Source organism: Eptatretus burgeri, chromosome 1 (assembly GCF_056783735.1).
Source record: "Eptatretus burgeri isolate ZD-2024b chromosome 1, Ebu_testis_v1, whole genome shotgun sequence".
NCBI classification, from domain to species: Eukaryota; Metazoa; Chordata; class Myxini; order Myxiniformes; family Myxinidae; genus Eptatretus; species Eptatretus burgeri.
In genome coordinates, this window is record NC_140961.1 from 59,075,428 (window position 1) to 59,090,829 (window position 15,402).

At 41.1% G+C, this 15,402-nt stretch overlaps 1 protein-coding gene across 9 annotated transcripts in view; it reads left to right on the forward strand.

The window, feature by feature from the left end:
- The window catches only part of LOC147034570 (RNA binding protein fox-1 homolog 3-like), a 725,225-nt gene that overhangs the window by 36,256 nt on the left and 673,567 nt on the right, over positions 1-15,402 (forward strand). The window contains exon 2 of one of the 9 annotated variants that reach the window (XM_085885427.1): positions 809-15,189. The exons of the other annotated variants lie outside the window; for them this stretch is intronic. Coding sequence (XP_085741553.1) covers positions 809-2,476 — 1,668 coding nt within the window. The 3' untranslated portion in view covers positions 2,477-15,189. Of the gene's footprint in view, positions 1-808; positions 15,190-15,402 lie in introns of those variants that run through there. 9 annotated transcript variants of the gene reach the window in all.

Genomic DNA, 15,402 nt, shown 5'->3' on the forward strand with positions numbered 1-15,402 from the left:
TGTCAGGTGCTGTCGCCAGGAAACGTTCAGGGCGGCTCTTAGAAGTCTCGTATAAACCCCATCTAATCTCCTTGTCAAGGTTTGTGTAAGTGTCCAGCATTCTGCTCCATAGAGGAGTACACTTTCAACAGCAGCTTGAAAAAATCCTAGCTTTTGATCTCGGGTCAGTTCGCTTTTCCAGATGGTAGTTAACCTTGATGACGCTTCCCAGGATTTGGCAATTCGAATTTCCATGTCCCTAGCAGTGTCATCTACCCAAGATCCTAGGTACTGAAAATCACCGACGTGTTTTAGTGTATCTCCCTGAAGAGCAACAAGTGTGTTATCATGATTGGTGTTGAATGACACGTACTCTGTTTTGCCAGCGTTGATGTTAAGGCCTATCTCTTTGGCAGCAGGTTCGACCCTATGCAGGAGTTTTTGTGCATCCTGGAAGGTATCAGAAAGTAACGCGATGTCATCAGCAAAGTCGGTATCTGCGATGGTTACCGCAGGATACCTCTTGCTTCGGTGTTGTTGCAGAGTAAATCCGAGTTGCTCATGATCTCTAGTTGCTTTGCGCATCGCATAACACTGAACAACAAATTTCCAAAAAATTTTTTTACTGGAGATGTGTAAAGTGATTAAGACTAATTTGGGTACGCTGATTTCAAAAATCATAACCGTTTTGCTGTATCACGTCAGGATTTTCAGGAACAGAAATATTCCCATTGCCTAGAAGTCAGGATTTCAATGAAATTTACATATGTCTTTAACATGTCTATTTCGTACAATTGTTGTTAACTTGTGTTATATTTCTTTCTTTCAGATAAAGATGAGTAGGCGTTCCTGTACCAATCATCCTGACAACTTCTGTTATGTCTGTGGTCGGTATACCAAAAAAGATCAACAGCGAAGTATATCTACAGCAGTGAAAATGAAGGCCGCCTACTTTCACTACTTCGGGTGTAAGGTGGGGGACCAAGAACAGAGCTGGGCACCACACATCTGGTGCACAAGCTGTCACACAACCTTGACTCAGTGGTTGGTGGGCAAGCGCGCGAGCATGCCATTTGCGGTGCCCATGATATGGCGTGAGCCGCAGAATCATCATGATGATTGTTATTTCTGCTGCACAAGCATCGCCGGCTTCAACAAGAAGAATAAAGGTCACATCAAGTACGCTGACTGCGTCTCTGCTCGTAAACCTGTGCCTCATGATGACGAGAACCCCGTTCCAACACCTCCAGCTGATCAGAACATAGCTGTAAGCAGTGGTGAAGAGGATGGTGATGATGAACCTTTTGAACCCGACACTCAAGAATCACACCTTCTGAACCAGGGAGACTTAAATGATCTTGTAAGAGATCTCTCGCTGTCAAAGGCGAAGGCAGAGCTGCTTGGATCAAGGCTGCAGCAGTGGAATCTACTTGAACCTAACACCAAGATATCCTTGTTCAGAGCACGTCACAGAGACATGGCTGAGTTCTTTGAGATGGAAGACACGATGACATTCTGCAGTGACATCAACGGTCTGTTGAAAGAACTTGGGTGTGATCACGATCCTGCAGACTGGCGCCTCTTCATCGACTCGGGGAAGAACAGCTTGAAGGCTGTTTTGCTCCACAATGGCAACGAGAAACCATCAGTCCCACTGGCTCACGCGTTCGGCATGACAGAGACCTATGAGACTATGCGGCAGCTGCTTGATTCCATCAAGTACAATGACTTCAACTGGCACATCTGCGGAGACTTGAAAGTGGTGGCGCTGTTGTTAGGGCTGCAGTCAGGCTACACAAAATACATGTGCTTCCTTTGTCTCTGGGATAGCAGAGACGACAAGAATCACTGGATGAAGAAAGATTTGGAAGAGCGAAAAGAGCATGTACCTGGTCGACACAACGTGAAGCATGTCGCCCTTGTCGACCCAGCCGAGGTTTTCCTTCCACCACTCCACATAAAGCTCGGCTTGATGAAAAGTTTTGTACGGGCAATGGATCTGAATGGGCGTGGGTTTTTATACCTCAAGGAAAAGTTTGGCAACACCTTGTCGGAGGCCAAGATCAAGGCTGGTGTCTTTGTTGGACCGCAAATCCGACAGATTATGAAGGACGAAACTTTTCTGACAACTCTAAACCCCAAAGAGCTGGCAGCGTGGGGGAGCTTCAAAGCTGTGACGGACAACTTCTTGGGGAACGAGCGCGCGGACAACTATGAAGAAATAGTGCAGCAGCTGCTGGAGTCCTTCAGGAAACTTGGCTCCAGGATGTCCCTGAAAATCCATTTCCTACACCAGCACCTGAACTTCTTCCCTGACAACTTGGGAGCAGTCTCGGACGAGCACGGCGAGCGATTCCACCAAGAGATTTCACTCATGGAGACGCGTTACCAAGGGCGGCACAACCCGAACATGATGGGCGATTTCTGCTGGTTCCTGCATCGTGAAACTGACACAGAGCAGCACAAACGCAAAGCCAAATGCCTAAAGCATTTTTAATTACATTCTAGTGGAGTTTTTCTGTAATTTCTATAATTTTGAAGCATTCATGATGAAATAAATGAATAAATGAATTTTTGTAAATTTCATTGAAATCCTGACTTCTAGGCAATGGGAATATTTCTGTTACTGAAAATCCTGACGTGATACAGCAAAACGGTTATGATTTTTGAAATCAGCGTACCCAAATTAGTCTAAATCACTTTACACATCTCCAGTAAAAATTTGTTGTTGTTCAGTGTAATCAAGCATGATGATAAACAGGAATGGTGCTAGAGTGTCCCCCTGAATGACGCCTGCATGAATGGCAAAGAAGTCAGTGTCGCCGTCAGGGCTCTTAACATGTGAAATGGTGTCATTATACATGATGCCAATGGCAGTGACCAAGTGATTTGGCTATAAATAGTATTTTTGATTTTTTTGATTAATGAATTCATTGATTAATTACTTAATTATTATCGATCTATTAATTACTCATTTATTTTTTTCTCATCCTGGCAATATCTCGGGCACCTTTTGAGCTCGGACGCTGATATTTGGACATGACAGTGAGCAAGTGATTTGGCTATAAATAGTATTTTTGATTTATTCATTCATCAATTAATTGATTAATTTTTCGATTCATAACTTAACTTTCAAAAAGTTACAGATGCGGATAAAACAGTGGTGGTTTAGGTATGCTATCAGCCTTACAGATGCGGATGAAACAGTGGTGGTTTAGTTATGCTATCAGCCTTATAGATGCGGATGAAACAGTGGTGGTTTAGGTATGCTATCAGCCTTATAGATGCGGATGAAACAGTGGTGGTTTAGGTATGCTATCAGTCTTTCAGATGCGGATGAAACAGTGGTGGTTTAGGTATGCTATCAGCCTTACAGATGCGGATGAAACAGTGGTGGTTTAGTTATGCTATCAGCCTTATAGATGCGGATGAAACAGTGGTGGTTTAGGTATGCTATCAGTCTTTCAGATGCGGATGAAACAGTGGTGGTTTAGGTATGCTATCAGCCTTACAGATGCGGATGAAACAGTGGTGGTTTAGTTTTGCTATCAGCCTTACAGATGCGGATGAAACAGTGGTGGTTTAGTTTTGCTATCAGCCTTACAGATGCGGATGAAACAGTGGTGGTTTAGTTTTGCTATCAGCCAGTTGATTAAGAAATTAATTATTTTATGATTACTATTTCTATATTTTAATTATGAATTTAATCAATTGATCAATCAATTATTGTGCACCCCTCCCTCCCAATTCTGACTCTATGTGTTGCCAGGTGGCATCACCAGGTACCGAAGGTGCCCCGGTGATGTCGCGCGTTGGAGGATTGTTTTTCATTTATTTGGCATGGGTGTGGTGTACTTTGAATGTACCGGGACTTGTTCTCTCCTATCTTCATTCCATTGCCATCGGGATGTGGTGTCCAACAATTATTACTTAGTTTGAATATTTATTTATATTTTGAAGATTTGTTGTGCTCATTGCTGAGTCAGTTATGACATCAATGATGATACTCCGACGAACCCTTGCCTTTTTTTATTGCAGCTTTCATACAATGCCATCTCTTCATCTTAGTTTCTACCCCTATGTTTTTTTACCGCTACTTTACTGAACAGTATCACTTTTTCTCGATTTTCCCCATCATGCCTGTAATGTGCCTGATATATTTCAATTTCTGTCTTTCTACAATATTAGATAGTCGAGCTGGTTTGACAATCTCCTGTGATGCACTGTCATTGGTTGACCTCAGTGTTTATGGAATTCTGAGTAATCTTCTCCAGCTGCATTGCGAAAATGCTTCAACCTTGTTTCTCTCTGCTTCATTCATCGACCTAGTTTTCCATGCATACGTTGCAAAAGGGAAAACTCGTGTCTTCACAAGTCTGATCTTTCTAGCTCTTTTAATACTTCGATCTTTCCATAACTTGGACATTACTGATAAATAAGTTTTTCTGATTCTTTTCAGTTGCTTGATTTTTGTTGTTGTTGTTATTGTACTAACACCATTGATTGTTGTGATGGTTTCCAGGTAGTTGAGTTGTTTTGTGATTTTGATTTCACCACTTGGCCAAAAGGTGAGATTGTCCTGAGCTATGTGATTTCTATTCATCACTCTAGCTTTGTTCACACTCCAAAATTCAAACTTTTTGCTCTTCCTTTTTTTTCAACATATCCTTTAACTCATTGGCATTTTTCATGAGCAAAGTTGTATCCCATCACTGTGCTTGAGAAGAGCCATTCTCATAATTTTTATGTCGTTGTTACACAAATATGGGGATAAAATGCCTTGTGCACTAGCGAATCAATTACTGTCTTCAGACGTCATTCTCACAACCAAGTTGAGTGTCATGCAGTGTTGTCATCAATATCGGACTTTCAAAATGACGTGATCTCCCCCTCCCCCCCACCCCCTTCCAAGAATGCTCTGTGCACATGTTCAGAAACCACTAGAAATAGCGATCTTCTGGGCGTGTGAACTTCCATCGTGGGTGCGCGACAGGGTTTGTTTCTGGTTTTGATTTTTGCATCCATTGCTAAAAGGAGAAGTGTGCATGCGTGTGTGCGTGCGCGCATGCATGCGCACGTGTCTGCCGCCACTCCCTTGTATGAACAGAAAATTGGAGAAACCAGACACCTCTAATCCCCAGATATTTCTCGTATTTCCTCGAGTCTGATTTGCATCCAGGAACACAACAATTATGGTTAACCATTTCGAAATTGCCAATCTTTCGTTTAAATGCTGAAAATTATGTTTAAAAGATGATTTGAATCGCTGTTTTCGCCCTAGTAATGGCAGGTTAAAAGTGCTCCAGCTCGCATAAATGAGTCACTGTAAATGCACACACAGCGCCTGTGTGAGAGGCCTCATTAGCATTCGTACGTCATTTTGAAAATCCCAATTTCAACGATGTGTTTCTGGAAATGCATCCTCATGAAGATATCCCATAGCTTTTCGTGCTGTATATATTTAATCAATCACCTTGGAGTAGCTTCCATGAAACGCATATGGACTGGAAGGTTGAAATCCAAAATGCCTTTCGAGTAATGTTTCTGATTTCTACTATCTCATCTTTGCTTTCTACAAAACTGGCCTGTTCAAGTGGAATCTCACAATGTAGGTGTCTTTACCGATGCACAGCTATGTGTAATAGTTTATCGCGAGCATGAAACATCTACTATAAAATAGAGCTTGTGTGGCTGTAGCCTCACTCGTCGATTGGTCACTGCACTGACCAATTGGGTGTGCCTGTTTTCCCCTTCACTCGTCGATTGGCCGCAGCACTGACCGATTGGGTATACCCGTTTTTCTCAGCATTGTCTTCGGGTCTTCGAAGGTGAGCCAAGATGGGCACTCCGGACTGGAGCCAAACCATTAAGAATGAAAATAATTAAATATGATGTTTAATGAACGTGTTTTTGTTTCCATTGGTGCCAGTTGTGTCAATGGAAAACATCATCACAATAGACATCACAAGAGAGTGTTGCAAGCTTCAGATATGATCACATGGAGTGTTATGATCAACAAAATTTATTTTAAAAATGTCAAAAATTATATAGTGCATTTCCAAGAATGTTCCACAGCACATTGCCCACCAAAGGTGGGCCGAGAAAGGTAATCCCACCTGGCGGGCGGGAATGTCCGATAGCTGGATCAATTGTCATATTGACTTGGCATTTGGCTACATCAGATTTTTGGGTATCAGTTGTAATACTGCTCTTGTCAAATCTTTTGGCCAGGATTTCCCTTTCAAGTTAGATTGCAAAATGTTTTTTCTCCAAAAAGGTAGTTCTTAATTCTACAGTTTCTTTAAATAATTAACCTGGGATATCATTATATGCTGGTGCTTTTGCACTGCCCATTTTTATTCGCTCAACTGGACTTCAGTCAGGTGAGTTTATGCGATCGCGCAGCATACGCAGGTAAGTGAGTGAGTCAGTCTGTAAACACTTCATTCATTATCGCTTGAACCAAACACACAATTTTGATGAAACTTGGCCACACGCTTCATGTCTGATGCCCAACAAAGGTTTATTGACCACATCAAAATCTGCGCTCATTAGAGGGGTCTATGGGGGTGGGGGCGGGGGTGGTTTGACACCCCCCTCCCAACATAGGTATTTGCTTTCTTTTCTGAAGCTACACACACGATTTTGATGAAACTTGACCACAACCTTCATCACCAGCGATGTACCAAAGTTTATCGACTGCATAAAATTCTGTGCTGATTAACAAGGTCGAGAGGGGGGGTGGGGGTTGACCCCTCAAAATAGGTATTTGCTGTTTCCTCCAAAACTACACACACAATTTCGATGAAACTTGACCACAACATTCATCACCCTTGATGTACCAAAGTTTGTTCACGGCATGAAAATTTTCAGTGTCTGTGGGGGTCTGCGGGGGGTTTGAGTGACTGTTGCTCCTGATCCAGGTGAGCTTCAGGACAGGTGGTCCTATTTTTTCACATTTGTCTTCTGACCTTATATCTGCCAGTATTGGTTCTGAATGTCCATCTGTTGGAATATAAAGCAATATATCTTCTCTACAGGAATATAATCCTCTGCAGTGCTGTTTCTCACCTTTGCCTGATTTAATCTCACCTCAATCTCAATCTCAATTTCATCTCACCTTTGCCTGATTTAATACAGTAAATTTAATCTCACCTTTGCCTGTTAGAGTTTTCCAATTTTCATTCTAATGTTTCACCTTGATGTGTGCTTCTTTGTAAGCTGTGTTTTGAGATATTTTTGAGTTATTGTTCAGAGAATGTGCTTCAATTTTGTTGTATTTCCTGTTGATATTTATTCGCCTGTTTATCTTTTCCGGATGTGAGTTGAATTTTCCATGTTAAATCTTGTTGTTTTTTCCTTATCGTCATCTGATTGTGAGCCCCCTTGTTTGAAGCCGCCATATTTTATCTGATATTCGAACTAGCCGTGGCAAGTGAAATTTTCTCTCGTTTGGTTTAAGGGGGGTGTGGGCGTTTAACTAATTTATTTTGTTTTAATTTTTTTTAACTTTTTAAAAATTTCCATCTACTTGGTTGGAGTTTAATTTTATTTTTTTGTAAAGTAATGTCTGCTGCTTTGAGAGTGTCTGTTTTTATGTTATACTAGACGACCCGTGAACCCTTTGGGTTCCCCTTTGTGACAGCGGTTGATGAAACTAAAATAATTTCCAGAAAAAAATAAGATAGCTCCAGCGAACTATACTGCTGAGGTTGTTTGCATGATCAAATAATTCTGAAGAGGACATGATTGAATGGGGAATTGATTTTTAAATAATTTTTTCGTTGCCCGATTTGAACGAAACTTGATACTGCACACCGCAGGAGAATGGTGAGTAAGGTGGCCCAAAAACTTTTTGTGCTATCGTGTACCGTTTTGGCTGTATTTCGGGCACATACATACATACATACATACATACATACATACATACATACATACATACATACATACATACATACATGATGAGAGTTTTAGTAATATAATATATAGATTTATTACCGGTCATATTTTCTTCACTTTCGAGAAGCACTTGGAAATGATATTTTACTTCGATGCGAAATTCTTCATTTATCAGTTCTAAATACAATCTGAGTGGTGGTGAACTCTGCTTTATTATCTTTCGTTTTACCTGGATTTTGGAGGTAAGGTATTGACCCAAATCACATTCTGCGCCAGGATCTGTCTTTGTTACTTTTACACTTGATCGCCAACATTTCCTGATCAAGATGTAATCTTTTTATTTTCCTTATGCTTTTATATCAGGCACATAATCATCTTGGGTGTTCAATCCATCAGGTGTTTAATCTTGGGGTTTGTTTCGGTGTATAATCGTCTTGGATCTTGTGAAAAAGAGCCAATTGGTGAATCAACAATTCATTTTCACTGCAGAAGTGGTTCTGTCTTTCTGCACTGTCATTTCTTTCAGCCTAACCAAATTTTACCCATTCGATGATCTCGATTTTGGATGATATTACGAATCGCTGCATTAACATCTTTTATTACAATGGTGATGTCTCCCCGAGGAGTTAAGATCAATAGTTCATTGAAGCTCATCATAGAAAGATTCAACGTAATCTTTGTTTGTTATTGAAGTTGATGCATATGCTTTAATCAGAGATATATTGACATTTTGCTTGTACCTGGATGGTATTCATTCTCTTATATGCTGGATTGTATCGTAGCACAAATTTGGACAGGGCAGAAAGTGCTCCATTTCTTTCCTGGTTCTCTGACTCAGACGAATGCAATGCTTTCCCACTGTTGAAAGTATAGTGTCCTTTATCAGTCCAGCATAATGTTGCCATTTTCGTAATGGGGATGTTCCAAAAGTCGTGTTATTTTGGTCATCGAATGATATTATCATGTTTTAATGTGCTTTTAATGCTCCATGTTCCAATACAAAAATTATTCCTGAGTTTAAGCTTGTCTTCTGTTCCGATGCTTGCTTCAGCCTGTGTGACATCATTACTAGACCTTTCCATCACACTCATGCGTTGCCTGTTCCTTTGACCTGATGATGGGACCAGAATGGGATGTATCATTAGGTTTTCCAGACTGGTAGCTGCCCCACTACGAGTCGAAATCAAAATTGAGGTTTTTTGGGGGTTAATATATTGAAGTGGGTTCGTGTTTCTTTCATCACCAACAGATGCCAGCTAACTTGGCCAGTGCTGCCGACTATTGTCCCATTATTCCAGCATCATCCACTCACCATGCCTGGTGTTGGCTTAATGATTAGGGTGGTGGGCTCCGGATCTGAGGATCCTCAGTTCAAATCACACTTGGCTGTTGAATTAATACCAGGTGGGGTTGACTGCCTGTCATCCTTTCGAGGTCGGGGAAAATGAGTGCCAGCTTGCTGGTATCCTGTGTCGGAGTGGCAACGTGTCCAGGATTGTGCCCACGAGCCAGGGAGACTGCTTAGGCAGCACCAACGCTCTGTACAGATAATGGTCTCAATGGATGGATGGATGGACCCACTCACCAGCTTCTTCCATCGAGGTATAAATGCTCTTCATCCACAGTAGATACGTCAATTTTGTGGATTACAGACGGCCAAGTTAATTGGAATTAGGGTGCTTGAGATCTTTCCAAAGTCATATTCTTCGGAAATACCAGTGGTTGCTGGAAGAGCTTGTATTCGATGTGTGGAGAAGTAGTATTCTGCGCTCGAGAATTTCAATCCGCCAAATGATACTTGTGCCGAGAATCAAACCCAGACGAGAAAGCTGGAAGATAAGTGTGCTACCTTTGCACCACCCTGTCAGCACACTTTATTATTAGAGTTTGGAAATTCCTGCTGTCCATTAGATAAAAAAAAACCAATGAAACAGTTTCCACAAAGTAAAATTAAATCTCTCATTTGAGTTGATATAGCAAACCAAAATGTCCTGGGATGAAAAATACAAGCTGTTGATGTTTTGTTTCATGATGATTGGCTTGAGATTGTCAAGGACATGGCTGCTGGTGAATGTGCCCACTCTTAAATTGATCACAAATTTTGCCGCTGGACCAGATTGCACACCCTGGTTAACATTCACGTTGCTTCACACAATGTTTCATGTGAGACACCGAGGAATGAAATTATGTGAAGATTTTGCATTTAAATCATTTCAAGGGCCATGATCTTGCACATCAAAATGCACTCTTCCATCTGTTAAACTCTTCAGGATTGATGAGCATTAGGAAGCTACAGTCGGTGAATTGGGGATCGAGGCTTTCGAAAGCAATTTGCTCATGTATCATCAAAGGTTTAGCGATTTATTTTCCCCTGAAGTGTATAAAGCTCACTCAAGGTGCAATATTACACATAGAGTAGTTATTTAGGAGAAATTGGTATACTTTGCACGAATTGCAAGGACATTAGGAAATAATTGGCAAACAAACAATGCACAGGATTTAAATCTAAAATTCCAGCATCATCAATGTACAGTCCGATTTAAAATTAGCTCCGATGAGAATGTGAAAAGGGTCAAACTAGGGAGTTCATAGAACACCTTACCCTATGCAGCCTTGAGGAAAATGACATGGGAAGGATCTTTAAAACTCTTGCTTTGCGTTTCCGAGCACAACCTGTATTTCCTGCTCGTGGGGGTGCCCAGCGTTGCCGGGCAACGATGGGTGCCTTCCAGTGTGACCACTCCTCATTTTCATAAATGCCAAGGTGAGCCAATGAAAAAAGCCAAGAATTCACAAGGTTTCTGAAAAGCGATGATAATAGAAAACCGATAGAAAAACAAGACGCCAAGGTGAAAAACGAATAGCCAAGATCTTGTGAAAAAAGCCAAGGAGTGGTCACACTCACACTGGTGCCTCCTCCCATCCATTCCCCTCCCTCCTCCCATTCCTAACCCTCCCTCATCCCACCCCTCCCCCTGCCTTCTCCCACCCCACCCCCTCCCCCGCCTCTGGACTTCCACCCCTCCTTCTCCTGCCTCTCCTAACTAGTGGAGTTTGGTTTTGGGGTTTCCCACTCTCCGGAGTCATATATAGTGCTAAAATGCAAGTTATCTCCACAGCTGACTTGTAATAGCTTCTGCCACCACCACCACCACTGGGTGGCGCTACACAATATGCATTTACATAGAGAATGTTCATCTCCTTTCCCTCCCGAACCCCCGCAACTACAGATGAAACAAAGTATCCCATTTTCACCACAAGGTCGAACTTGGTCCATGTGCCAAGTTTGGTGGCAATTGGCCCAGTAGTTTTGGCGTGATTGGTGTTGCACACAGACAGATAGACAATGACAATGACAATGACATTAATTTATTGGATGAGCCACAACTTTGTCTGAATCATGATAATCCCCAACACTGAGAGCATTAGTGGCAAATTTGATTGGTCAAGATGGAGTAAAATGTCATAATATTTTATCTAAGTACTGCTAAATAGAACTTTTTTGAAAGTGCCAAGAAGGTGATTTGTGTTCCACAGCGTTCATCAAGTATATTATTCAATTGACATAGAATAAAGATGATAAAGGCTGGAGGAAAAAAGAAAACCTTTTTCAGAAGTTTACCACCATTGATGCACCATCTTTTACACCACCTAATTTAACACGTTAAATTAATTATTCGTGCCTGCTGCTTGTGTCCTTTATGACATCCCCAAAAACAGTAAGATTCCTTTTTTGAATGATTTTCAATTTTGTTTGACTACCAGACAGGCAGATCGAGTAAAATGAAAAATCACTCATTGAGTGACAATTTGGCGAAAAGGAACGGCGCTCGGTAGGGCACATATACCTCCGCCAGGCTGAACAGTTTAAATTTTATATCCCACTGATAGGTCGGATCTGAATCAGACTTTAACCAAAATCGAATCGGCTTGTTCTTGTCTCCGAACCAATTCATCCTAGTTTTGTCATAACTTGTCTACAACTTTTTGAGATATCATGCTATACATAGTTTTGGCCCCATCTCTCAATGGTGAAGAATGACTTTATAAAATTCTCGTTTCCGGATCGGGATTCGAGTCTTCACCAAAATCGAATCAATTAGTTCTTTTCACACATCCAGCATGTCCACAAATTTTCATCCGAATCCATCCATAACTTTTTGAGATATTATGCGATATAGTTTTTAGCCCCATTTCTCAATGCCTGGTGTTGGCCAAATGGTTAGGGTGGTGGGCTTTGGATCCTTGGGTCCTGAGTTCAATTCTCACTCAGCTGTTGAATCAATACCAGGTGGGGTTAACTCGGCCTGTCATCCTTCCGAGGTCGGCAAAATAAGTGCCAGCATGCTGGTATACTGTGTCGGAGTGGCGACCCATCCAGGATTGTGCCCAATAGCCAAGGAGACTGCTTAAGCAGCACCAACGCTCTGCACAGAGTGTAGTCCCAATCTCCTCTCAATGGTGAAGAATCAGTTAAACATTAAATAATGATCGTGTCAGGTTCCGGATTCAGATCTTCACCAGAATATCTTTGATTCGCCATTGTCACACACCCAACCTGTCCACCAAGTTTTGGTGTGAATCCATCCATAACCTTTTGAGATAATGTGTTATATATCCTTTGTGGCCCTATCTCTCAATGGTGAAGAATCACTTTAAAATTCTGAGATCGGATCCGGATTTCAACCTTCACCAAAATTATGTGTTGCTGTCCTTGGCCAGTCACCAACACACGCAAAAAAATGCAGAACGATTGCTTGAAAACTGTGGCCAAAAATCACGTGACAAACAAACAGACAAACAGATGGACAGACAGACAGACAGACAGACAAATGCTACAGATCAACATACTTGGCGAACATATTTTTTTGCCAAGTAATAATTGCCTTACTCCTCTGTGCTCATGCGTGATCATTATGACATTTTGTAAAATTTGCCAAATTCAGAGCCAAATTATTGCTCATCCGCAGGTTCGTGTTTTTACAGTCTTAAAAATATAGCATTTCAAATGAAATTAAGTAGTTCCACAATCATCTGGAGATAGACAGAAAGACAGATTGAACCATTTGCTTAACCCCTCTTTACGCCTCGCCTGTGCGGGGTAACAAAAACTTTTCATGCACGTGGCAACTTTCCCATGATGTAGCCAAGTGCAAGTACACTTGTAATGTGACAGAATTAATGAATCCTGCTGTTGAATAATGAAACGAATATCTTTATGCCTCTCTCCAAGTTCCAATGACATGAACATACATACATATACATATATCTACAATAATAAATGTCAGTGTGTCAGTCAGTCCATCAGTGTATCTCACCTCCATCACTACAAAACCATGAAACCTAGCAGCCTGAAACATTGTGTGTATACGAAGGGAACTCCAAGGAAGTGCATGACTGAAAATTGGGTGTTTGGGTTAATTAAAATACCACTTTTGAAGATAATTAACAGCCTTATTTAATTATATCCTTCATCAAGGCTTCGTCTTTGGTCAACCCCTTTGTCAGCCCTCTGTCAGCTTGCTGGGGTCTTAATTTGCCAATTTTTTTTTTGCGCTGCTCAACAATTCCTTGACTTTTAATAGGCTGCAACGGGTTCTTCGCAATAAAGCGCTCAAAAGTTTTTTTTTTCCCACTCTCCTCACTCATATCACTGAATGCCTCCTCTTCATATATACGAATCGCTGAATATATCGCATTACTTATAAATTCCTGGAGACTCCAATGTTTGTGCCTTTAATTTAATTTCCGCCCATGCAATAATCTCTAGAATCTCTTAACCGAAGCCAAATTTCAAAATTTAAACTGTGCAATTGACCTTAGCAGTAATTGAGAAGACACTGAAAGTCCTTGAAAAGGTGGTTGAAAGAAGACCAAGAAAAGTTGGAAAAATAGTGAACAACCAATTTGGTTTTATGCCAGAAAGGTCAATAACAGAAGTGATTTTTATTTTGAGGTGATGCCAAGAGAATTATTTCACAAAGAAAAGGAAACTGTATCAGGTTTTGTTGCCTTAGAGAAAACAGATGAACTAGTACCAAGAGCAGTTGTTGAATGCACGCAGAAGGCAACTTGTGCCTCAAAGTAAAGTAGTCGTGGTAATGTACTTTTAAAAAAAAAAAAAATGAAGAACTATGCTAAAAACCAACCTCGGATGACCTGAAATGTTTCAAGTTAAAGTAGGCTTACACCAGGGATCATTTAAAAGTCCGTTACTGTTTGTAATAGTGATTGAAGGATTGATGAAGAACGAAAGGTTGCGGTTCCCAAGTGAGATATTGTCTGCCGATGATTGACTATTGAATGCTGAAAGTGAAAAAAGAATTAAAAGACATGTTTTAAACATGAGAAGGGCTTGCATGTTAACATTTAATATGACGAAAGTTATGCTGAGTGGTGCAGAAGCAGAAAGGGAAGGAAGTGGACAATGGTTGTGTTCAACCCTAACATGCAGAAAAGGAGTTGGAAGGAACTAAATTAAATGGAGGTGGTTATCGATTTGGTGTCACAAGGGGTGCAGTGGTTTACCCTGAAATTTGTGAACAAAATCTGGGATTTTCATGTTGTAAATTATGTCAGGATCAATCTTTTCAAGATAAAATATGAAGAACAAAAATAAATGTTCCTAATCTTGGAATTAAATTTAGAAAAGGTGGAAAGTTTCTGTTACCCTGGAGACCATGATAGAGGCATCAGGAGGAACAGAGTTCAATAATGAAGTCAGCCTGGAATAAGTGGAGACAACTTGGTGGTATCAAGAATCATTCCATTACATGTAGTATCAGACCGGTAATGATGTATGGGAGAGAAACGTGGGCAATGCAGATTGAGGATGTAAAAATAATGGAAATAACCTGACATGAGAATGATACGACTGATGAATGGATTGTCCCTGAAAGAAAGAATTTGGAGCTCAGAAATGAGGAAGAGATTCGAAAATCTACGCAACTGAAGAAGAATGTATAAATAGAAGGCTTGGTTTGGTTGGAATGGCCACGTGCAACGAAGGTCAGAAGATGAGGTTGTGAAGAAAGCAATAAAGTTTGTGGGAGAAGGAATAAAGCCGAGAGAACGTCCTAAGGAGACACGGAGAGAAACTGTGAAGGAAGTTATGGAATGTTTGGGTTTGTGCTAAACTGACGCAATGGATGGATCTTTGTGGAGAAATGCCATCATCTGACTGAATCCCCTGGTCAGTAAGCTGAATAAATGATTGGTGTGTGTGTGTGTGTGTGTGTGTGTGTGTGTGTGTGTGTGTGTGTGTGTGTGTGTGTGTGTGTGTGTGTGTGTGTGTGTGTGTGTGTGTGTGTGTGTGTGTGTGTGTGAATCCACCAATACTGGTGGGATGCATTTTAGTTTTGCTTGCTCTTCAATTGAAAAAAATCTGTTGTTGCGTCCTCTTCCTCTCTTCATGTACAGGCATTTGTCATGTTCACCTTTCTATCACGCTGCCTGGTACATTGCATTATATTTCTCTCAACTGGCTCTTTCTTGCTGAAGATGGGCTTCCGAAATGTCTTCGTG